The sequence below is a fragment of the Sinocyclocheilus anshuiensis genome, unplaced genomic scaffold (genome assembly GCF_001515605.1).
Source record: "Sinocyclocheilus anshuiensis isolate Anshui unplaced genomic scaffold, SAMN03320099.WGS_v1.1 scaffold615, whole genome shotgun sequence".
Lineage (NCBI taxonomy): Eukaryota > Metazoa > Chordata > Actinopteri > Cypriniformes > Cyprinidae > Sinocyclocheilus > Sinocyclocheilus anshuiensis.
In genome coordinates this window covers 484,466-508,571 of record NW_015552647.1, presented here as the reverse complement: position 1 = coordinate 508,571, position 24,106 = coordinate 484,466, and the positions used below count along the sequence as shown (strand labels likewise).

The 24,106-nt window shown below is 37.6% G+C and overlaps 4 protein-coding genes across 6 annotated transcripts in view; 3 read left to right on the top strand and 1 right to left on the bottom strand.

Moving 5' to 3' along the window:
• LOC107667002 (FERM domain-containing protein 4B-like) overlaps positions 1 to 9,317 on the top strand; it is a 48,852-nt gene extending 39,535 nt beyond the window's left edge. The window contains exons 13-25 of one of the 2 annotated variants that reach the window (XM_016458562.1): positions 124 to 262; positions 407 to 548; positions 645 to 778; positions 877 to 993; positions 1,081 to 1,309; positions 1,560 to 1,607; positions 1,814 to 1,946; positions 2,539 to 2,703; positions 3,089 to 3,798; positions 4,674 to 4,794; positions 7,244 to 7,291; positions 7,480 to 7,626; positions 8,228 to 8,305. In XM_016458562.1, coding sequence (XP_016314048.1) covers positions 124 to 262; positions 407 to 548; positions 645 to 778; positions 877 to 993; positions 1,081 to 1,309; positions 1,560 to 1,607; positions 1,814 to 1,946; positions 2,539 to 2,703; positions 3,089 to 3,798; positions 4,674 to 4,794; positions 7,244 to 7,291; positions 7,480 to 7,600 — 2,107 coding nt within the window. In that variant the 3' untranslated portion in view covers positions 7,601 to 7,626; positions 8,228 to 8,305. Of the gene's footprint in view, positions 1 to 123; positions 263 to 406; positions 549 to 644; positions 779 to 876; positions 994 to 1,080; positions 1,310 to 1,559; positions 1,608 to 1,813; positions 1,947 to 2,538; positions 2,704 to 3,088; positions 3,799 to 4,673; positions 4,795 to 7,243; positions 7,292 to 7,479; positions 7,627 to 8,227 lie in introns of both variants that reach the window. The other variant, XM_016458563.1, reaches the window with a different exon arrangement.
• Positions 9,318 to 13,043: 3,726 nt separating this feature from the next.
• arl6ip5a (ADP-ribosylation factor-like 6 interacting protein 5a) lies at positions 13,044 to 15,334 on the bottom strand. Its single transcript, XM_016458597.1, has 3 exons — positions 15,077 to 15,334; positions 13,855 to 14,072; positions 13,044 to 13,619 (listed from the first exon to the last, which is right to left on the bottom strand). Exons 1-3 carry the CDS (start codon positions 15,253 to 15,255, stop codon positions 13,444 to 13,446), a joined length of 573 nt encoding a protein of 190 aa, XP_016314083.1. The 5' UTR covers positions 15,256 to 15,334; the 3' UTR covers positions 13,044 to 13,443.
• A 556-nt stretch (positions 15,335 to 15,890) lies between these two features.
• Positions 15,891 to 20,455, top strand: trnt1 (tRNA nucleotidyl transferase, CCA-adding, 1). 2 transcript variants are annotated; one of them, XM_016458595.1, is made up of 8 exons: positions 15,892 to 15,973; positions 16,225 to 16,370; positions 16,708 to 16,901; positions 17,064 to 17,202; positions 17,318 to 17,444; positions 17,897 to 18,090; positions 18,480 to 18,733; positions 19,269 to 20,455. In XM_016458595.1, exons 2-8 carry the CDS (start codon positions 16,232 to 16,234, stop codon positions 19,515 to 19,517), a joined length of 1,296 nt encoding a protein of 431 aa, XP_016314081.1. In that variant the 5' UTR covers positions 15,892 to 15,973; positions 16,225 to 16,231; the 3' UTR covers positions 19,518 to 20,455. The 2 variants fall into 2 exon arrangements, with proteins under 2 accessions (XP_016314082.1, XP_016314081.1); XM_016458596.1 differs by having other exon boundaries at positions 15,891 to 16,370.
• A 278-nt stretch (positions 20,456 to 20,733) lies between these two features.
• On the top strand, positions 20,734 to 23,877 carry avpr2b.1 (arginine vasopressin receptor 2b, tandem duplicate, 1). Its single transcript, XM_016458619.1, has 2 exons — positions 20,734 to 22,035; positions 22,741 to 23,877. The coding sequence occupies exons 1-2, from the start codon at positions 21,177 to 21,179 to the stop codon at positions 22,947 to 22,949; spliced, it is 1,068 nt and encodes a 355-aa protein (XP_016314105.1). The 5' UTR covers positions 20,734 to 21,176; the 3' UTR covers positions 22,950 to 23,877.
• The last annotated feature ends 229 nt before the right edge of the window (positions 23,878 to 24,106 follow it).

Genomic DNA, 24,106 nt, shown 5'->3' with positions numbered 1-24,106 from the left:
TTTTTACTGTTCTATCTTACCATTTATATGATTACTGTTACAGTAACCAATATTTTAATTTCATTGATACAACATAGGATCAAATGCGTTGTTTTGCTTCAGTGTGCACGTGTTAATCCACAGAAGAACAACTTCTAGACGCACATTTGGTCAATCTGGTCAGGTCATCTACACGTGGTATGCCAGTCATTCTCTGATCAAAACCATCTGGGTGATGGCCATCAGCCAACACCAGTTCTACCTGGACCGCAAGCAGAGTAAAGTGAGTATATATTTGTGCATCTTTTATTATTATTATTATTACTTATAAATTCAGAATTGCACAAATCATTGCTTTGTTTCTAGGCTGAGAGCATGCAAAAGTGATTGAGATGCTGTAATAACCTCTTTTTTTACGTACCTAAAGGCTAAAATAACTACAGCAAGAAGTTTGGGTGATATTGCCATGGATCTCACAGAGACTGGTGCTCCAAGGAACAGTAAGCTGGTCAGCATGGAGAGTAAAGACAAGCTCATCATGGCCAGCAATGGAAGTTTGGTCTCTTCCAGTAAGACAGTCTGTTTCTCCCATTCCAAGAACAGATTAATGAACTCATGTCATTCGTACCGATGTCGTGATTGAGCTTGCTTTTGCTTTCATTTAGATTCTGGAGACAATGAAGTGAATGAGGAACAGAAGAAAGAGAAGATTGCAGAACTGAAGAACAAACAGGAGAGCATAAAAGAAATTCTGGCACTCAAGGAAGAAGAGCTGAAGAAAATTTGCCTCCGGGAAGCTGTTAGTGGCTTGTCATATTTCCATATGCTCTTTCAGCTATGTCAGTTTAAACAATCATATCTTAAGATTTTCTTTGCTTTCTCTTTTTATTTGATCAGGAGTTGACCGGTGTGTTACCTAAGGAGTATCCTTTGGCACCAGGAGAGAAGCCCCCTACTGTTCGAAGGCGCGTGGGAACTGCTTTCAAACTGGATGACCTTTTCCCTTATGATGCGGTAGGCTGCCTCAATTGCTTTTCTCAGAAATTACGCAAGAACTGCTTGATTTTGTGTACTTTGCTAATTCAACTTTTTTCCTTGCAGGATCCTCATTTAAGAAACCTGGAGAGCTGCTTTGCGCTCCAGAAGAAGATTGTGGAGGCAGCGAAAAAACTTGCTTATGAAAATGAGCTCTTTAAAACTGTGAAGAAGAAACGCAGGAGAAACCTTTTGGACGCTACCAAAAAACTCCAGGAGATCGAAAATCAAATTAATGATTACAGAGTGAAGATTGGCAAGGAGCCCACGCAAAGAGCTTCCGTCATCATTGCTGGTGCATATCTGGTTTAATTATTAGTCATCATATATATATACATGTCATCAACACACATGTGTTGGTCAAAATGTGTGTGAACCCTGAAAACATGCATGCTTATACAGTGTAAGCAAACTTGCACTGTGTTGACAGTCAAGGTTTGATGCTTCACTTGTGATGAGCTAATGTTTTATGTTATGTAGAGGTAATGGATCATGGCGGCAAGGAAATAATACACACAGAACTATAATCTCTCTTGTTGTTGCAGATGATGTGAACCTTGACAGCCTTTCTGACTGCTTGAATTTGGAAGATGGTGAGTATTGCTATAAATAATGGAGTATTCTAACGGTAGAATTTTATACTATCACTTTTGGTAAATTGAATGCATCCTTGCTGAATAAAATTTCAAAAGTATTCATCAAACATTTGAACAGTAGTGTATAAACGCCTTTGCTACTTATCTCTGCAGGCTAGACTAGGTGGCTACCCTCTTAATCTTGTTAACTTGTTTTGTCTTAGACGAGCCATCGCAGAGACAACGTTCACGTTCAGTGCAGTATTCTCCACGTCCCAACTCGTCAAACTCCCTCGCTGCATCATACCATTCAGATCACATAGATCACGCCAATGATGACTACCAGGACTGCGGCAGGTGAGAGTCCTGCCTGCCAACCACAGCTCTTTGGGATTAAGCTTGAGCACTTCTTACCTTTCCCTGCCTATGGCTGCTGTTTGCTTTTGTGCTGTTGAGCTAGTAGAGACCTGCGAAAAAAGGAATCAGCCGTGCATTCCAGCCTTCCCTTGCCTCGACTTCTTTCTTCACAATCTCCTCTTATCAGCCCAAACACTCACAGTGTTAAAAATAGTGCCCCAGGAATAAGCATGTCGCTGCCTGACAGCAAAAACTCCAGCAATAATCACAAAGTGGGGGTGGAAGGGGCATAAGCAGGAAAGCTGCTCTGGAAAATCTCACAGGAACAATGGGCATTAATAGAATTTGCTAGTGTGGTGGAAGTTCATTGGGGCCAGACGACTGAAATCTGTCTGTAAAATGATATGGGATTCAGTCGTTTGCTATTTGTTCCTCAAAAACCATTGCGTTTTTGTATTAGATTTAACTAGGTACAAGGGTGGTATGCTGTGAATATTTTTTGTGTACTTACTTTGAGGTTTTGTGTGTGGTAAGAACACCACCCATGAAGGAAGTTTGGTTTGATAAAGCATTGTTCTTATCTGTGTTCTAGAATAAATTATGGTGAAGTCCAAGAACCTGTGGCCTATATACACGGAGACGCCTTATCGACACACAGCAGTCCCTACCGTCAACCCTCACGCCAACCCTCTGACTCGCGGAGCATGCCCCCCACCCCTCAACTTCCCCGCAACGCCTACAGCAGCATCCAGCTCAGGTACAGAACACAATCGACCCCTCTTATTCACCCACCCACTAGTGTGACCCTTGAATGACATTTAGTAAGGAATAAACACAGTATTCCAACAATCATGGAAGACATGTAAAGGTCAGTGATTTCCAGGCTTGGAAAAGTCAAAGAAATTTTCTAGTTTTGCTCCGTCCTAAAAACCATTAAACCATTAACCATTAAAAACCACTAAAAAATGTTTTTGCCTAGATACGGCTTTTTGTAAGTGTAAAATGGCCTACAAACCAATGTGAAACAATTATTGGGTTTCCAGTAATTTGAATTGTTAAAATTTATCAATTCAAATTTGTACTTTCCATCCACTATTTAAATAACAAAGAATGTTTTCACAAATTATTCTTCCTGCATGCAGCACTCATTTTCGGCAACGCAGCGGCAGTCTGGAATCTCAGTCACAGTTCGTTACGGAAAGCGAGCCATCCGAGCCCGTCTTCACCATATCTCCTCCTCGTCGTAGCAATAGCACTGAGATACTTGACGATGGTTCCTCCTACACCAGCCAATCCAGTGTGGAGTACTCTGTACCCGGCTGCCATTCCCGTGCTAAAAACCGCCATCGGCGGAGGCAGGGTAACATATATGCCAACACGGGCAGCATGCCTAACCTAGCACAAAACGAGACACGGGGTTATACACCCCAACCTCACCAACAACCAACCACCACAGCCTATTACGTTACAGGATATCCACGGTACATCGAACCTGAGGTGTACCCAAATGGACCGTACATGTACGAGACTGAGATGGAAGGACACTATAACGTTAACTCATCCTACTACCGACATGGCCCTCATGGGAACTATGGCCAGGACGAGATAGATGGTTTGGCTCATAACCTTTATGCCACATTAAGGCCATCAAGGAACCGTACTCCATCCAGGAATGAGAATATTGTCAAAAACATGCAAAGGGGTGAAGTGGTGGAACACTTGCGTGGTTGGTACAACCGACAGCACAGACAACAAGGGTATGATACCTACAGGGGACCGCAGCAGAACCTGGGCTACAGGACCATGTCATCGAGTTACGTACGCAGTGACAGTACAACTTCCTACTCGACAGGTGAGAACTGTTGCATAAAAATGCTACCTTGCATTTCCTCATGTTAGAAATTTTTCTGGACTTCTAATGTCAGTCGGTGAATCTCACAATGGCACATTTGAACTCAATCAAAAGAAAAAAATACAGAAATCATTAATAAGAAGGAAAAAAAAGCCTTTTTTTTTGGCATCTTCAAGATTCAAGATTACTTTATTTATCCCTAGGGAAATTTGTCTTGGACATAAAGGCTGCCACATACAAGAATACATAGAATACTTGTATGTGGCAGCCTACAAGAAATTTAGCCTTTATTATGTTTCGGACAGATCAGAGCTGACAGGAAGTGAAGTGGGAGAGAGAGGTGGGTGGGATTAGGAAAGGTCCTCGAGTCGGCATTCAAACTTGGGACGCCTGTAGCACAATGGCACTGTATGTCGGCACGCTGCCCACAAGGCTATTGGCGCCGACAGTATTTTTAAAATAAAACAAATATATATATATATATATATATATATATATATATAATTCAGTTTTGCATCAGAAATTTTCATTACAATTTTGACATGCCATTCGACATTATTTTTAAAATAAAACAAATATATATATATATATATATATATATATATATATAATTCAGTTTTGCATCAGAAATTTTCATTACAATTTTGACATGCCATTTATATATTATTACATTTGAAAGTGACTTAATGGGCATCCAAAACTTTTGTTAATCTGCCATAACAGTCAAATATCGGCCATTTAATTACCCAAGCCAGTCTAAAACCTTGAGTGTTTTTTGATGCTGTCTTGAGTAATTTTTCTTCTCTCTTGAACAGTAATGTTATCTGCATGAGGTTCTCCTTCATTCATTTCTTTTCATCTTAATTTCATCGCAGTGGGTTCGGGAAACTGGCACGGTCGACCAGTCATGGCAATGTCAGAGTACGATATGCCTCCCGCACACCATCAGTCCTACGGCTACAACACTGTCCATTACAGCCAACCCTTACACAGCAGGTACAACTCTTCTGTGCTCCATCGTCCTTTACTGATTACCTCATTAGCCTTTATCTGAACCATCTTAACCAGAGTTACGCACTACCATCACAATGCCATGCCAAGAAACTCATTACTGCGTTGGGTCTATAGTGTCTCACTATAAAAAGGTGAAAAATCTCATATACCTACATTGAATGAGGGTCCCAATCCATATAACAGAAGCTTGGGTGGGCTTTTTGACTTAGCCAGTAAGCATCCACCAAGAATACCCTGTAAAACACCTAGGGCTGGACAATAATTAAATATCAATATGTATCGCGGATCCAAAGATCAGCATTTATCTGAAATAAAAAGCTTTTGTAACATTATACACTATTCCATTCAGTATAATTTTTATTATTTTTTTGGGAAAGAAATTAATACTTTTATTTAGCAAGGATGCTTAAAATTGGTCAAAAGTGATGATAAAGGCATTTATAATGTTACAAAAGATTTCTATTTCAGATAAATAGTGTTCATATCGATATCGGAATTATATCGTATCGACCGAAATTAAGAAATATATCGTGATATCAATTTTGGCCATATCATCCAGCCCTAAAAACACCCTTTATTCTATATTTTTACTTTTTCAAAGAAAATTCTAGTTTGGATAATGTATAATTTTCTTTTGTGATGTTTGCCAAAGTGTACAAAATCTGTCATTGGGGTGGTACCCTTTCAAAAGGTATTAATATGTACCATTTTGGTACCAATTTTAGGTACTAATACATGACTGTAAGGTGCTAATATGCACCTTTCAGGTGTAAATTAGGTACAAAGGTGTGCCCTTTGAAAGGGTACCGTCCCAGTAACAGCTTTTGTACCTTTTTCTGAGTGTGTGTTTAGCTGATATGCTACAGTTGTTTATGGGCATGTTCTAGCTAACAGCTTGCGTGACACCTTGCATCTGGTTAATTCTGCAGGAGTGCTGGTGCGATACCTGCTCTCACGCTTTGTTCTCCTTATGACCGTTCTTTCCCTCACAGAGGCTCCAGCTCGCACTCTAAACGTGCTTGGCACTACCCCGCCAGCCCTCAGTACTATCCTCCTCATTTCTCCCAAGCTTGCTCTTCCTCCCTCCCTCCTCCTCCTCTTCCTTCTTCCTCCTCTTGCTATCAGATGAAGCAGATGGGTTTGTCCCCGCCTCAAACTGGTGGTGCAAGACATGCAAGAGTTAATAAAGCTTCATTTGCTAAGTGTAGCCCTTGATAGTAAGTAAAGCGGCAGCCGTGTGGGATTGCTCTGTCTGTGCTCAGCGTGATTTGTTGTTTAGTCAGCGTCTCAGGATGTCTGGCTTGTTGTGTGTTGTAAAAGTACAACTGCATGGCTTCCTTTTAAATGTGCTCGTGTTTCTTCAAGCAACCTTTAAAGGAGTAGTTCACACTTGTGTTCTCACCCTTATATCATTCCAAACGTATGAGTTTCTTCTTCTATAAAAATGCAAATATATAGAGATTGTGTCAAGCATCCATCCATATGTATCCATAAGACTTTTTCATTTTTATTCCATGTCTTTTGAAGCCATTGTATTCCTCACAAACTTCAATATTTTTAAGGGTTTTTAAGAGTCATTAATTAGATTTTTCAGTTGGTTTTATCAATTAGTTTTTTTTTAAAGAAGGTAAAACTTTTTTTCAGCAATGATGCTTTACATTGATCAAAAGTGACAATAAATACATTTATAATGTTAATATTTCTATTTCGAATGTGCTTTTGAACTTTCCATTCATTAAATAATCCTGAAAAAAAATCACAATTTCCACAAAAATATTAAGCAATACAATTGGTTTCAACGTGATAACAAGAAATGTTTCTTGAGCACCAAATCAGCATATTAGAATGATTTCTGAAGGAACATATGACACTGAAGATGGCTGCTGAAAATTAAGATCACAGGAACATTCAAATAAAAAAAAATACTAATATGTTCCACAGTGTTACAGTTTTTACTCTATATTTGATCAAATAAATGCAGTCTCGGTGAACATATAGACAGAGAATTTTATATGTATCGTTTTATATTTATTATACATGATCAATAATAATATATCAAATGTTACTTTTTCTTTATATAGAAACTGATAGCTGATATAAAAGATAGAAAATAGCTGATATAATAATTACACAGGAAATTATACAGGACACTTTTGCTGAAAAGTGAGCCAAAAATGTTATCTAGTTTCCATAACTTTCACATATTAAAAACCAAATGTTTTACGGCAAAAAGAATAACTATAAAATGCCAGAAAAAAAAGATATATCCAACAACATAAAGGGTGAGTAAATGACCAGTTCTTTTTATTTTTGGGTGAACTATCCCTTTAAGCATCAGCATACATCTAGTGGTCTGTCTCTGTCTAACTGTGTATAGTGAGCACACATGAACACTTGATCTGACTGCTGCTTACCCTTCCTCCCAAACCAGCCCTGACCCCCATCTGCTGGCTCCGCCTCCTGACCCTGTTATGGACAGATACCCACTTTTTATTTTTGGGTGAACTATCCCTTTAAGCATCAACATGCATCCAGTGGTCTCTCTGGCTGTGTGTAGTGAGCACACATGAACACTTATCAATTTGATCTGACTGCTGCTTACCCTTCCTCCCAAACCAGCCCTGACCCCCATCTGCTGGCTCCGCCTCCTGACCCTGTTATGGACAGATACCCACCCATGTACAGGTGGATGACTCCGGGCAGGAGAAGCCCGTTGCCAGCACCTTTAGAGGTGCCGGGTGCTGTTGCCAGCGGTTATGACCCGGAATACTTTTACACTAATTGCTAGTGAAACAGACAACACATAAAACATTGGTGAGATGTAAAGGACTCACATTTGCCTCTCTTAACTATAATGGCGAATCACTCAGGGGTTAACAAAACCACAGTCTTTTCCACAGCACTTTCTAGCGCTTACTCGCTGGTGGTGGGATGGTTGTGTGTTTGCTTCCAAAAAAAGGGTGAGGTCTCGTTTTGAGGGAAAGCATGTGACCCTGCACTGTTTTTGATTGCTGTGTGCAAGTTATGACTAGCATACGTGTGTGTTTTTGTATGGTCTGCTTTAGGTGTATGAATGTTTAACACTGTACAGTAATGTTGTGTCTCACTCAACCTACTTCAAATCTGTGATGAACATGTTTAAACGTATTAATCAAAAAGCATCAATATGGAAACAAGGCTTGTTTCTTGACCAGATATACTGAATTCCTTAGTACACAATGCTGCAAAACCAGCTGCACAAGGAGTTATTTTTGTAACATTGTGTTTCTTGCAAAACTATTGACCGTGACTCTGGTTTTTAGTATATCTGGTATGTTATGTGCTACTGGGGTTTAAAATGTTCAATAAATCAGCGTATTTGTCCACATTTCTTTTTTTTATTATTAAAACATTTTACTCTCTTTTCTATTTGCAGATCCTACATAGATGTGAACCACCATGATTCACACACGAGCAGCCCAATGGACAGCAGTTTTGACTCTGAAGACCAGCAGACGCTCCATTGGCATGAGAACTCTAAACCTGGAACGATAGTGTAGAGAGTGAGAGAAACTGTTCACTCTCATGTGCCTTGTTCTCATCCCATTGGTTATTAAGTTCCAAAGGTAGGAATGTTGCCAGACGAGAGCCTTAAAACATGCGAGTGAAGTATATCCTGCTAAGTGACTCGAGAATGGACAATGCATTCTCTCTGTGAACAAACCTATGGGATAGCACTTCGTCTTCAAGACACAGCTGCTGTGGAAACTTTGGATGAAGCTTTTGATGCTGTGGGCAAATGAACTGGATACTTCGCCCCAATACACACTGTGAGATTGAAGGATATTGCAACATTAATATTTCATCAGGCTCAAGCAAACAATGATATGAAGGATTGAAACCAGATTTTTCTCATGTGCAAAACCCTCACCAAAATATTCCACAATGCTTTTTTCACACTTGGATTGTTAGTCGTTTGTGCTGATCTCGACAAACATTTTTTACAGTGTTTTTGTGTGTTTGTAAACCGAGTGCATGGAACGTGATGGTGCAGCAACAGCCTTTTCATTCAGTATTTTCTTAGTCATCAGGTTCAATTTTAATGCATTCACAATAAGTAGCCATCCTTTCTGGCTTTGTACTGGGACCGTTTTAATTTGGTTCACAACCAGCAGTGCTGTTTTTTTATTCGTGCACAACTAACATTTGTACCAGTCACAAGCAGTGTTTCTGTACTAGTAAATCATGTCTATCAACATGTTACTTTGCATCAGTCAGTGCCAAGTATTAATTTTCTTTTCTAATCCTGTTAAAACAGACTGCAACAACTCTTAATTGTTGAAACATGACTGTATGGGAGTATAATTGTTTTTATACTGTCACTAACAATTATCCAGGTACAATAATTATGGCCATTTACTGCACTTTTATACTCTAATGGACTTTGCTCACTCTGAAAGATTGGAAACCGTGTCCGAGCGCACAGCATCTCTCTTTCTCTTTAGAAGGGAACTGTATATGTTTGTAAATACTGTAAAAACATTTGATACATTTTTCATCATTTTAGAGAGATTTGTTTTTATCATTTTGAAAGATTTGTTTTTAAAGCATATAATATATAGTTTGGATTTCTCAAGCTGGTTCTTAGTAATTTGTCTAAAAAAAATTCATTGGAATTAAAAGAGAAAACCAACATGTATTGTCTTTGTATTTTGTCAGAATTGAGCATGAATGGTTTAGGTTTTTATAATCGAAAATACAACTTTCTAATGGCTTCATAAGGAAATACCACCTGCTGGGATGCAATAAGGAAGTGGCAAGCTTGACTAAGCATGACAGTAAACCACAATTAGGACTATAAATATGACTTTTGTATTATTTAACATTAATAAGTCAATTTAATGCAATAATGGTTACATTTATTCTTCGAACAGACACACAAGAAAAAGCAACTCACAGGCATCAATACAAGTGATTCATTGTATATTTGTCTAATAGTAGCTGAAATATTGAAATAAAGTTCTCACATACAAAAACATAATCCCTTGTGTTAAAGCTATACATTCAGTTTTTTCATCACTTCAGACTCTGAATTCTCATGAGAACAAGCAGCTCGTCCTAATCGTCCTAGTTAAAGTATAAAACCAGAAAAACGAGTTTTGAGACTCCAGCTAAGAGCACATGAGCCACTCCCCTGAAGATAAGCAATCAGTCATCTGTGTACAGAATGAGCTCACAACACATCATGTGGCTGGCTGGCTTTTTATGCTACACCTTTGATAAATAACCATAATTCATGTATTTATGTTCACACTTGAACTGGTTAGTAGAAAGTAAGTAACATTTAAAATGCATTGAAAGAGTCCAAATATATTTTGATTTGGTCTTGTGAAAAAAAAAAATAATTGTGACCTCTGACCTATAAACTCTAAGCCAGTGTCATTTTCATAAAAATATATTTTCAAAAATATGTAATAGAAAATAAATATACTGTAAGACTATATTTCAATCCAAATATACTGGGGGGATCATAGCGGAAAATAACATTTTTGCATAATTTTCTTATTTTTTTACATGAATAAAACGATCGTTAATCAATCATGCATACAGTATATATTAAATATATTTATATTAAATAATATATTAAATAAAATATTAAATGTTAAAATGAGTTATGGATATATCGTAGTATTTTTTTTTCTTGTACTCAGTTCATGCCTAATTTAATTATTTTCATTATTGTATTGCAGTAATGTTATTTTTTTCCCCCCCAAATTGAAATGGGGAGTAAGTTTTAATCATGAGAATGATTTCAAAATGCAAAACATTTGAATGTGTCAAGCTAAATTTTTCCCTTTTGATTTTAGTGTGGTGTTTCTTTATGACATTCACCCTACAGCTCTTGAAGTGATTGCTCTCCCCTCACATTGCCCTCTGCTCTTGGCTCTGAGAATGAGAGAGATACAGAGGCTTTGTTCTGATGAACTGTGGCCTGGGGCTGCTTCTGAAGTATGCTGGGATGTTTGTGCTGCAGCTGTGCCTTTCTGTCTAACCTCCCCTTGCTCTTGTAGCCACCAGCTGTACAAAGACATCAGCCAGGTCATCTGCAGCTGACTCCAAACCCATGCAAACAATGGCCATCTATTAGTCCTTCATGAATACACACACCATCCTTCCACTTGTCAAGTGGGCTTGTGGTTATGCACCCTATTAAACTTCACAGTACATAGACATAATATTATTGTAATATAATCATCTATAACTGAGGAGCTGGTGTTTTATTTGCCTAATTTTTCCAAACAATGTGTCCCATACACACACACACACACACACACACACACACACACACACACACACACACACACACCATCCTTCCAGTTGTCAAGTGGGTTTGTGGTTATACACCCTACTTAAGCTTCACAGTATATAGACACACTATTATTGTAATATAATCATCTGTAAATATGTGATTTATTTACCTCATTTTTCCAAACACAATGTCAGTGCATAAATGGGCCTGTACAATCCCACAGTTGCTCACCTAAAATCATTTTACTCAAGACATTTTGTACTTCACAAACTTTTACCTTTGACAGTTACACTCTTCAGACTTTCTGCATCTTCTGTGTTGTCAAAACACACTCTATTATTCCAGTACCTCAGTGACTTAAGAGAGTGATTTCAAAGTATGCAACAATGGTCACCTTATGCACCTGAAGGTCATTAGACATGAGGTCATGTTTAACCTTTAGAGATGGGGAGGGTAGTTTCTGAGTTCCATCATAATCCACTGTATGGGTGGTTTTAGGAGGTTTGTTGTAATTGTCTGTTGAACTCTATCATGGTGCAAAAAAAAAAGGTGTGTGTGTGTGTGCTCAACAATTTATAGTTATTCTCTTACATTTCAGATATTCCTCATTAGCTATTTGCTCAGCATTGTAGAATTCAAAGACTTTAGATTTGCATCTGTTTTTAAGTGTAAACACATGAAAGTGAAGTTGCTGATTCAGCAGGTTCAGATCTGGAGGAACTAAGCATGATTTACTGCAGGTAAGTTTGCACAGATGTGAGCTGCTCTGAAACACCCTGTAATCGACTGCATAGAATAAGAGAGAGGGACAGAATGTGGATCGGATTTGGGAATAAACTACCTTTAAAGTCATACATCCTCATACATTTTAAGTTCAGCACAAGTTCAGTCGTTCAGTGAGTTTGTAATGATAGTCAGCTGTTGGAAACTGTTCTAAAGAATTGCTCAGTCACATGCATTGCTTGGTCTACTCAAGTTGATTTGTTCCTCTTTAAAAAGGTTTTACACAAAGAAGTGGATACTTTTGGAAGACATGTTTCAAGTCATGTATACTCACAGGAGATATCACAGCAAGATATCAGTCATATCAGCAGTATATTTTACATGGATCAGGTTGGGCCAACATGCTGATATCAATTGACTGACTACTAGTTGCTTTATATCTGTAAACTCAATGTTTTCAAACACTTTGATTGTGAAATAAATTAATCATTTCTGATTGTGAATATGGCATTTTTAAAATGACTTCTGCATGATACTGCTGCAGTCAAGCTACAAGCACAACATGAACAATTGCTGAGTGCAATTAATTTGATTTCTAAATCAGTATTTGATTAAAATAAAACACATGATGGTACCAAAATGTGACTTTATTAACACATTCTGCATAGAATTAAGATCATCCACCTTATTTTGAACGTAATAGCAGGTGCTGCCATTTAGAAGCTGAATGTGTGAAGCTCCTGGTGTCATTCACGTCCAGTTATTCTACTTGTCAGTCCGTTATGCCACTGCATACTGAAAACATATTTATTATATTATTCTACTTCATCATAATCATAAACACACTGGTTTGTAACACAAAAAGCAAAACTTACTTCCGCAAAACAAGGTTGATAGCATCACAGGAAATTCAACTTGGGAGTTATTTTACCTAATAGGTGACAAGAGCAATAAGCCGTGAAAGTCTGTGCATTGAAGTAATTAATCAAAGGTAAGGGATGACCTTAGACGTGATGCGAAAAACGGAGTATCTAAAACCCCCTTTCCTATGGTAAAATCACTATAATGCAGTGCTCAAATTGCTTATACAACACAGCTGCATCAGCAGTGTGATAAAAGACATCAATGAACAATTCACATCAACAACAACAAACAGAAGTAAACAATCTTCTACAAAGTAATGCAGTTCATTATCAGTACCGCAGGAGTTCCCAGTTGCCACAGAATTCCAGTTATCGCACTGCAGAACATTTGACGATCTCTAAACCTGATGACATCTTGTCATGTTATATTATGAATTGTCTTAATACATGAATACATGTATTTTGGGAGAGATACTTGAAATATGCACAAATGACACGTTTCCCTACAGGTCATAGAGAAATCTTTGGAAGACGTTTTGAATGGCATCCTCTTACATTTGACCTGAGATGTAAACAAACATTATAAAACACTCTTATGTTCAATACAATTAGTTCATTCCATAATAGAAAAAACACACTAAGAAAAATACTTTTTGTTTTGCCTATTAAAGATGTTGGAATAAACAGAGTAGTTTTCTGAAACTGTGCCAGATGAAAGCAGTTCCTTCTTGTATGGGAGAGAAGCTCAGTAAAAGTTCACTCCTTGAGTTTGCTCTCTAGAAAGTCTTGAATTTTATTGAGGTTCTCTTCTTGTTGACCCAGTGCTTCAAGTATGATTCCCATGGGCGATTTCTTGAGTCCGGCACTCTCCATCTTATTCTCCAGTTTGTTTTTCATGTTCCGTAGGCGAAGCGATGCATGTGCAAAGATCACTGAAAGGCAAAATGACAAAGCACTTTAAGCTTGCAGATGCTTCACGTTGCATGTTAAACAACATAATATCTAGATTTAATAAACTGCTGCTTTGCAATTCTTTTCATGCAAGCCACAAAGAGTGGTACTGTATTCCATCTAAAAGATTTCCATCTTATGAAAACAGGCTGTTTTTTTTTTCTCCTTTCATTTTTAGATTTATGATAATGATGACAATTTTCTTAAGAAACTTACAGAGAAGAGGCAGCTTGATTCCAAGCAGGAGCACCATAACTCCACCGAAGAGTGACATGAGGAAGTAGCTCACAACCATCACCAAGAACACAAACAGAGTAGGGTTCTCCTTCTTGAATTTTTTGATGATCGCCTTGTTCTCCCCTGCCCATACAGAGCCAATGAAGACAGAAGCGACCACTGCTGCACCCGTGAACATGCTCACAGGGTTCAAGAACCTGCGGACAGAGAATTAGATGGTGATAGGATGTTATTGAAGACAACATCATAGTGATTATACTACATTTATACTTCAATCAATGTCTACTTAGCAGTGTACTCCTTTAAATACTCCCTTAAACACTTGAATTTGTTTTAGATCACAGCATAGATTTATGAGAATACAAGCATATGTCAATAGTGACACCTAATGGTTATAAAGTGTAAACGCAAAAATATTTTTGACCAAAGGAGACATTTTCCATGTTGGTTATTATAAAAATTAATAAACTTGACAGTTAAATAATAATCTTGACGTGAAAATAGACATGCAGTTTATGACTGTGATTACACGACTAAATACTGCTCTCGTGCCCTTTGCTCATGCTCAGTGTCAGTGTCATGTGATTACACCCTTAAATATTGTTCAGTCTTAGCAACTAGCTATAATATTAGGGCAAAACCATAATCTCCCAGACATTATACTGGCCTTCGTCTTACAAACACAGCTGCCCACATACCAACACAACTATGTGTGCCCAGATCAACTAGGCTAACTATCCTCTAACTATATTTAGCTAAGAATTACCTCATGTTCTAAATTGTACAGGACAAAAACTAAGCATTAGAACGGCTTGTTTTCTTCAGTGCAACATGAAGTTCTCTTACAAAAAGTACAGTGCTGATACCAAGTTACAATGATGATGTCAAATGATAATATAAGGTACTGAAATTTGCTGGTACGTATCCAAAAAAATTAAAAATACAGTATCATAGTACCGTGCTTAAAAACATTAGAACTTTATTTACAGTGCATTTAAAGCGGTTGTAATTTAAAGCTGACTTTACAGCATATTTTATTTGAACAGGTATTACTTCTCACGATACTTTCTGTAATGCGATGTTGGTGTTGACGTGCCCACAACAAGTTAGAAATACTACCTGAATATTCTGTTTACAGTTAAATCCCATATTGTGCATGCATGTTCACGTTCACCAAGAAGACAGCGACTACTGGACTTACCCTACAATCAGGAATACAATGATTGCCAGTACCAGATAGTTTGTTTGATAGTACAGCAGGTTGCTGACCACTCTGTTGTTCCATTTCGCCAGATCTCGCGTGTCTGGTCTGGCGAAGCGCTCTGAGCCTGGGTAGAAATCATCCCAGCTTCTCAAAGGGGCGATCTCCACTTTAGCCATTAAATCAAACTAACCGGATCCCAGCAGCTGCTCACTGCATAATATGCAACAGTCTATCACGTCCTCACTCTCGCGATGCGCTTTGGCTTTAAATGGGTGGTACCTTTAAATGTAGACAACCCATCAAGTTTGAATATTTAGGCCTTGATGCAATCAGAGAGATAATGCTTTTTATTATCATACTACTCACATATTCCTTTACGGCTGGTTTACTGCCTGATTGAATTAACCGGTAACTTACAATTCATGAACGAATCATTCTTTTCAGTCGGATCTTTTAAATGAAACATTTGAACCCTTTCACATTCGAAAGTCACTGAACCGATAACCTAATGACCCTTAGGATTTGATTGATGAGGACAAAAGCGAATTGCTTTAATAGCTGACATTTTACACATAAAACATAATAAACATAACACAGTTTTATCAGCACGAATACGAAACAAATTCAGTTTTAATGAAGAGCATTAAAGCCCAATTTAATTTACAGCCAAGAAATGCAAATAAATGTTAGTATTTCTAAATCCAGCATCCTGTGTGGGAGCCTGAAAAAGTAAATAAACAATTTTCATTGGTTATTAAAGTCATTACGTACTATCCCGGAAGCTCTGTGTAACCTGACCACGCCCCTTCTGTGTGAACGTCTGACTGTCATGGCTGCGCACAGCCCGAGTGAAACTACCGATGTGCTGAAATAGCATCTATTTTTTTTCCTGAGGTGAATAAATATAACTTATTTTTTCCTCACATTTGATATTTGTTGTTCGTTTTAGTAACTCCAATTATGACCTCATAGTGTTATCTTTGGTAATGTCATGTAACGTTAATGTGCTCATTACCTTAGCCTCGAAGAGTCACCTCAAGTCATTAGCTATTTTCGAACCTAACGTTTATATATATTTAAGATTCAGCATTATTTATATGACATGTGAAATTTACAGACACTGACTTTTTATTGTCTTTAAAAAGTTCACCGATGTGGGCTAAATTATTTCTGCGCCCCTCGTTTATCAACCGAGTTCATCTCACGTGGAGTCACAGATCATTAGTCACAATGCAACTGAAGACTAAAGAGTTTGAGTCCTTATTTACCGACGGGCTGCTTGCTCTGGCTGGTAAGATCACTTTATCTGACTTCATCACCACCTTTTAAAAAATACTGTGGTGGTACCATGGTACTTCAATACCACTTTAATATACAGTACCATTGAGAAGTTTGGACACACTTACTCAGTCTTTGTTATTAGCATTTTCATATTTTAGAATAACAGTAAAGTCACCAAAAACGATGAAATAGCATAAATGGAAATAAAACTATTTTGCATTTTATTATGTACATTAAGTTAGGCATGTCCAAACTTTTGAATGATTACCATTTTAGTGTGCCATGCAATTTACTTTGTACTACCAAGGAACATGTCCAAAATGTGATTTTTTTTTAATGACAAATAGAAATGTTTGAAAAGAACCGGTTTGAGCTGAGGATTGCAGGAGGGGCAGTGCGCGACCTTCTGTCAGGAAAACGGCCTGAAGATGTGGATTTTGCCACCACAGCCACTCCAGAGCAAATGAAGAGCATGTTCCAGGCAGTAGGAGTCAGGATGATAAACAACAAAGGAGAGAAACATGGGACCATTACGGCCAGGGTAAGGTGAAAAATACCATTTTTTTTCTATTATAATCTTGAAAGTTTTACTCCAGACCTCTAACCCATATTTTTAAAGACCTGCAGAGGGTTTAGGTGATCTGTTTTGATTGGTGACAGTTTGCCACATAATGTCAACATTGCGGATTTATACATTATATAGCTTCATGAGGAGAACTTTGAAGTGACCACTTTGCGAGTGGATGTACAGACCGATGGGCGGCACGCAGAGGTGGAGTTTACCACTGACTGGCAGAAGGATGCAGAGCGCAGGGATCTCACCATCAACTCCATGTTTCTTGGTAAAATACTTCACCTGCGTTAGCTTTGCATTTCTCATTGATTTGTTGTTGACTTGGATTTTGAATCATTAACATTTTTGTATATTTGATTTGTCCCATATTATGTTTTTCACAGGGCTAGATGGAACTCTCTATGATTATTTCCGAGGATATGAGGACCTCAAGAACAGGAAAGTAAGGTTTGTCGGCAGCGCCTCACTACGGATCCTAGAGGACTACCTTCGAATTCTGAGATATTTCAGGTAATTGTGCGCTATTACTGGATATATGCCTTTGAAATTATATTACATTACATTACATTTAGTCATTTAGCAGACGCTTTTATCCAAAGCGACTTACAAATGAGGACAATAGAATAGATCAAAACTAACAAAAGAGCAACAATATGTAAGTGCAAATGACAAGTCTCGGTTAGCCTAACGCAGTTCACGTAGCAAGGTTTTTTTTTTCTTTTTTCTTAGACATATATATATACAGTGAAAAAGTGTATATATATATATATATATATATATATATATAAACACACACACACCTAATTATATAAGGGTGAATAAGTTATCCTTTAAATTTTACAATATTAGTTTTACAATAACTTTTTTTTTTTTCAGTGAATATTATGAAGTATAGCCACTGTATAGCCTATAAATGGCCTATGTGGTTTATCTTAATTTTTTTCTGTCTGATTGCTCTGTAGATTTTATGGACGGGTGGCAACTGAGCCTGGGCAACATGAACCCGAGACTCTGGAGGCAATAAGAGAGAATGCCAGAGGATTGGCAGGAATCTCAGGTGAGAGGATCTGGGTGGAGCTGAAGAAGATGCTGGTTGGAGACCATGCTGATCACCTGCTGGATCTTGTCTACGAGTTGGGCCTTGCCCAGTACACAGGTGAGAAACAAAACATAGTGATACAAATATTTGTAAGGAACTGTGGCTGAAAATCTAAACATACAATGGACAATTACCTGTCACTAATTTTTTTCCCATCCAAATGTATTATTAAAAATGCATTTAAAAATGCAGTTCGTATGGGCAGTTTTCTATGATGAACATGCTTTAAATTTCTGAATTAAAGTTAACTTTGATATTTTTTTGTGGGGCATAAAAATGGTAATGTAACTTTCTGGAGATGTAAAAAGGAAAAAAAGGTGGTGTGGTGGGGGACTTGCACAGTTTTTTTTTCACAATACAATTTTGTTTTATGAATGTAATGTTTATATATAAGAATATTTTTTTAATATTATAAATGTTCCGACTTGCTGTGTATTTTCCTACAGGTCTTCCAGCAGATGGCAATGTTGAGGAGATGAAGCAGATCTGGCAGAAGGCTCATGACTGCTCTCCTAAACCCATGACTATCCTGACTGCTCTGTTCCGAAGCCAGGATGATGTGGAGAAACTGGATCTGCGACTGAAACTATCCAGAGAGGAGAAAAACTTAAGCCTCTTCCTGGTCAAATACAGACGAGATCTCGTAAAGGAACAGGACGAACATGACAGCATGAAACCATACACAGATTTCATCATTGATGTATGTGCATTTCCTTCTGCTCTAATATAATTAAAAAATGTCATTACATCAGTTGTATTTCAAATTAAATAAATGTACAACATTTAAATTTAAATAGATTGAATTTCATATATAAAACATCAGGAAGACCCACTTTATCCCCATAATCATTCAAACTGTCATTCCAGTGTTATTTTGGTTTTATTTATGTACTGTTTATTAATATTTTGAATTAGCTTTTATTTTTGCATTTTCTGTTAACAGTTTTTTTAAATTTAAATATTAGTCATTTTATGTATTTTTCTCATTAAATTTTTTTACAAATATTTTTATTTAGCTTTAACTTATTTTTATTTAAAATGTAATAAAGTACATTTTTAGAACTTCTGAACTTTATTTTAGTAAGCTGCAAATGCAACATTTCTATTCAAAATTTTTCTATATATTTAGTACTTTATTCTCTATATATTGTATTTTTTATTTATTAATTAACAATAACAACACTGAATGTTTTTATTTAAATATAATTTTCTGTTTTGTTTTTTTTCCATTGAAGTCTAGAGAGCCGGACTCCCAGAGTAAAGTCCTGGAGCTGCTGAAGTATCAGGGAGAAAAGAAACTCTTAGATGAGCTGAGCAGGTGGTCCATCCCGCGCTTCCCAGTGAGTGGGCATGACCTACGCAAACTGGGTTTTACCTCGGGTAAAGAGATTGGCACCATCCTTCAGGAGCTAAGGGACATGTGGAAGAAGAGCCACTATCAGATGAGCAAAGAGGAACTCCTGGCCACCCTCAGCACATCCTGATGCCAGATAAGCAAACATACTAGTGTCAAAAGTGCTTATGTCTCTGCATGCATGTACAATAATGCATTATGAGTCTGTGTACAGAAGGTGCACCTCCATAGTGTCAGTGGGTAGTGTGAGAAGGAACCATCAGGGCAATGGTATAAACCATTTGGACCTATGCCTTTGCAGATACAATGCAACCAAAGGTTTAGGTATATCTGTGGTTGCTATCTTGGGATTTTGTCTTGGCTATGGTTTATTTAGATGGTTTTCAGGGTGCAGAAAATGTCTTGGAGCATCAAAGTGCACATTTTTGGATTTAGAATGCTTAACATATGGACTATTTACCCTGTCGTTGAACCATGGGCATCATAAACACTCTCTTTTCTTTTATTAATTATTCATGAATTTCCCTATCTTTTTTTTTTTTTATAAGTGGGGATTTAGTTTGACATAATATCATATTCATTAATTAATATAATTGTTTTGAACAAGGATGCATCTAAATTAAATGACGCAATGATGCAAAGTTAATTTTGTTTATTTGATGTGGGATTTTGCCCTTTCAGAAGAGTGGTGTAATTATTATAGTGAAGGGAGTAATTTAGCTCTCTTTAAGAGAAGACATCTTGACGCTGTAGCTATGGTTTCATTATGAGGAAAATTATGTTGCTTTTGTCAACAGTTCATAGTTATTAGAAGCCAGGTTATGCAACCAACTCTCCAGGTGTTTACTTTGAAATAAAGTAACCCACATCACGTCGTATAGTGTTGTGCTGTCTTGCTTTAAAGTCCATGGATGTTCAGAGATTACATAAGGATTATTTTTGATATGTTTGTGAATTACTTAATATGGTAAGCGTTTCACATTGATATGTTAGGGGTAAGTTATGTCATCATTTTTGCATTGATTATTGTTTTTATACAGTCCCACAGCTTTTTAAGAGTAATTCAATGTAAAGGTGTCAAATGTAAAGGGATAGTTCACCCAAAAATTAAAATTCTTGTCATTATTTACTCACCCTTATGTTATTTTAAACCTGTATGACTTATTTCTTTTGTGGAACGAAAAAGATATTTTAAAAAATGTTTCCATGTGTGTGATTATTACTTTTTTTTTTCTGTCTATAGAATTAAAGTTTGGTTCAACGTTGTTGATTTTATATATACAACTTTTGGTTGAACTATCCAAATAATATAAAAGTCTTGGATGGCCTGAGGGTGAGTAAATTATAAATACATTTTCATTTTCAGGTGAACTATTCCTTTAATATGACTCCCAAATCATCATTGGTGAATGCACCTGATTGGTTTTAGCCACATAAATAATTAAATGGAGATATCCTATGTTGGCTACATTATAAATACATTTCTATCTGGAAGGTCCAGAGTAAATATTTATTAAGCAAAATTGCCAAAGGGTGAATGTCTTTGTATAAAACATATAATCCATCTTCTGAGCATGTGGGTTTCTGAATGCCATATTGTGTTCATGAGTAGGCCTATTTGTGAATGAAAGACCCTCCCACAAACACCAGAGCAACATATAAAACCTGTAGTCTCCGCGCACTCTTACTCGCTAAAGATGCGCTGACGCGTGACTACTGACAGTCTCGTGCGCACTGGGTCAGTAAAACGGCACCTACTAAACCTGAACTAGTTTAAAACTCTCGAGATATGAAGAAAATGCCTGTCCTTACGTTAAACTTGAGCGATGCAACTTTGGAGATGGAAGCCACCGGAGATGAACCCCGGGACGAGCATTTAGCTCAAATCGAAATCGCGCTGCTGAGCGTCATCTTTCTTTGCGCATCATTTCTGAACTTTGGTCTGCTTCTAGCTTTGTGGAAGAAAAGACAGCAGATGTCCAGGATGCGCGTGTTTGTGAGCCATCTCTGCTTGGCGGACCTGGTGGTCGCCTTTTTCCAGGTGTGTCCACAGCTGATGTGGGACATAACCGACCGCTTCATCGGTCCTGACCTCGTATGTCGTCTGGTCAAGTATCTGCAGATCGTCGGCATGTTCGCCTCCACTTACATGATAGTTGTGATGACTGTTGACCGTTATCAGGCGATCTGTAACCCCATGGTGACTTTCCAGAGGCGACGCGCGCGCTGGAACCTGCCAGTGTGTGTCGCGTGGCTCGCGTCGTTCGTCTTCAGCGTCCCGCAGCTGTTTATTTTCTCCAGGGTTCAGATCGGCCCGGGTGTCTACGACTGCTGGGCACAGTTCATTCAGCCGTGGGGACCTAAAGCGTACGTGACGTGGACGACGCTGGTGATATTTCTGGTGCCCATCGTAACCGTGACGGTGTGCCAGGTGCGCATCTGCCGCGCGCTCCAGATCAACCTGTACCTGAAGACCCAGCAGCAGCACCATCTTTCCTCCAGGACCAGCAACGTGGCGTCGGTGTCCAAGTCTCGAATTAAGACCGTGAAGATGACGGTGGTGATCGTGCTCGCCTACACCGTGTGCTGGGCTCCGTTCTTCACCGTTCAGCTGTGGTCTGTGTGGGACGCGGACGCTCCAACCGAGAGTAAGAGAAAGTCTTCTAACAAACACTTTTGGGTGTTCATAAATTGCATTGTGCCATCTTAATCTAAATGTAAAAAGATGTGCTGTTGAGATATGCCTTTGCAAATATAATAAGGCTGATACAAGGTGTGACACAAGTTAACTAATATTTCTGTTTAATATCGTCTCCTATAGGCTACTGACAAACATAACAAAATATAAAATAGTGGTTAAAGAAAGTTATTAAAAAGTGGAGACTTTGGAAAATTTCACATCCTGAATAAGGTCGTCAGATATTGTTTTATTATTATTATTATTAATAATATTATTTAAAGATTTATAGAGCTACATAATTTTAATCAGGGGAATTGTGATGTGACCTTGGAGTTTTTATTAAACTGTAAAAAAAGCAAACAATTAATTAATTAAAAAAATACAGTTAAACCAAATGTGAATGGAAATTACACCATATTATAAAACACTTAATACAAACTATTTAAGCATACACACACACACACACACATTTGTATATGATGTCACCTCTGTAACTCATTTCTGATTGGTTAAGCTAATGGAAGATGTTCCAATTTATGTTCCAACACTCCCGACTCTCCCCTTCATGTTACCTGGAGCTATGCTCAATCAATATGAAATGTTTTGGGATATTTATTAAGAATGTGTGTCTAACCAGTGTGTGTATATATATATATATATATTTATATTTCAGCTGCAACCTTCACCATCATCATGTTGCTGGCGAGCCTGAACAGTGTTGCCAATCCATGTATCTACCTGCTTTTCACTGTGAAGTTCCCCAAACTGTTGGGAGCTCTCCTGTGCATGAAGCATACAGACTTGAAGGGGTCGCTGCCTGAGGAGGCTACAATAGTCAGCTCTTTGTATCTGAGCATTAAAAGCCACTCTGACATAGAGTGAAAATGAAACAACACTAACAAACATGTTCAAATGCCATGAACGTGTACCATGTTAGTATTCTTTGAAGTACGGGAGTACATGTAGATAGTACATGCATATGGTTCAGTACTACTGTATATATCACAGTACCATGATATTGCCATCTGATACAGCAATGTACCGGTGCTATCACAGTACTTCTATGTAAAGAAAATCACTGGCATCTCATTGTGAAGTGTATCAAACAGCTTTGGAGGTTTGAAGTGTATCAAACAGCTTTGGAGGTTTATGATTCTTTTTTTTACACTGAATTAATGTTAAACTCCAACTTTATCTCCCGCCGATCCTCCATTCCTTTCATTTGCCCCTAAAAAGATATGTTTTTCCAGAACTGGTCACAGTCACTTAGTGATTTTTATTATTTCTATTATTTAACTGTACAGAGCAAGCAGGAAAATAAATTGCTCACAGTGTGTGGTGTCCTAATCACTATCACAGTGGTGTACAAAATACAGTGTCTTTAAATATTGAGAAAAACATCTGACTACTTGTGTGGTGGATATTGTTATGAAAATGCCTGTACATGTTCACTGTTCTGTGTGTCAATAAAGTGCTTTAACATTTGGCACTGGAATCAGTTTATGTTTGAAAGGTATGTTTTTAATGTAATTTGTGGCTTTGAGACTTGTGAGCTTCAGGTGAAAGATAAGACTAACAACAAAAGTAAGCCATGTGTGGAGAGAAGCAAAGGCATAACTAACAGCATAAAAGAGGATGACAATATTTTTTCAGCTGGTAAGACTACGTGACTACATGTGGTCTGACCCCTTTAATTAAAGCTATAACCCACCCCCAGAGGATGAAAAGTCATCGATTCTCACAATACAGGGGAGGGAAATGTGTAGCAACCACCAGTACATGACATACAAATTGGTCAGAAAGTCAGGAATCGGTCAAAAGTTTGGGGTCAGAAAGATTTTTAAAATGTTTTTCAAGAAGGCTCAGCATTTGTTCAATCAGAAATACAGTAAAAAAAAAAAAAGAGAAAAAAGCAATACCTGATTTCAGTATATTATTATTATTATTTATTCAGTGTCACATGATCATTCAGAAATCATTCTAATATAATGATCTGCAGATCAAGAAACATTTATTATTATTATCAATGTTGAAAACAG

Bases quoted from the DNA above. Each gene is read 5' to 3' on its own strand.
- arl6ip5a (XM_016458597.1), bottom strand. From the start codon at position 15,255: ATGGCTAAAGTGGAGATCGCCCCTTTGAGAAGCTGGGATGATTTCTAC. The intron at 14,073-15,076 runs GTAAGTCCAGTA...CTCTGTCCGCAG, and splicing joins ATTGTATTCCTGATTGTAGG to GTTCTTGAACCCTGTGAGCA. The intron at 13,620-13,854 runs GTAAGTTTCTTA...TTTGCCTTTCAG, and splicing joins AATCAAGCTGCCTCTTCTCT to TGATCTTTGCACATGCATCG.
- trnt1 (XM_016458596.1), top strand. From the start codon at position 16,232: ATGTGGGCTAAATTATTTCTGCGCCCCTCGTTTATCAACCGAGTTCAT. The intron at 17,203-17,317 runs GTAAAATACTTC...TGTTTTTCACAG, and splicing joins CATCAACTCCATGTTTCTTG to GGCTAGATGGAACTCTCTAT. The intron at 17,445-17,896 runs GTAATTGTGCGC...ATTGCTCTGTAG, and splicing joins CGAATTCTGAGATATTTCAG to ATTTTATGGACGGGTGGCAA.
- avpr2b.1 (XM_016458619.1), top strand. From the start codon at position 21,177: ATGAAGAAAATGCCTGTCCTTACGTTAAACTTGAGCGATGCAACTTTG. The intron at 22,036-22,740 runs GTAAGAGAAAGT...TTTATATTTCAG, and splicing joins CGCGGACGCTCCAACCGAGA to CTGCAACCTTCACCATCATC.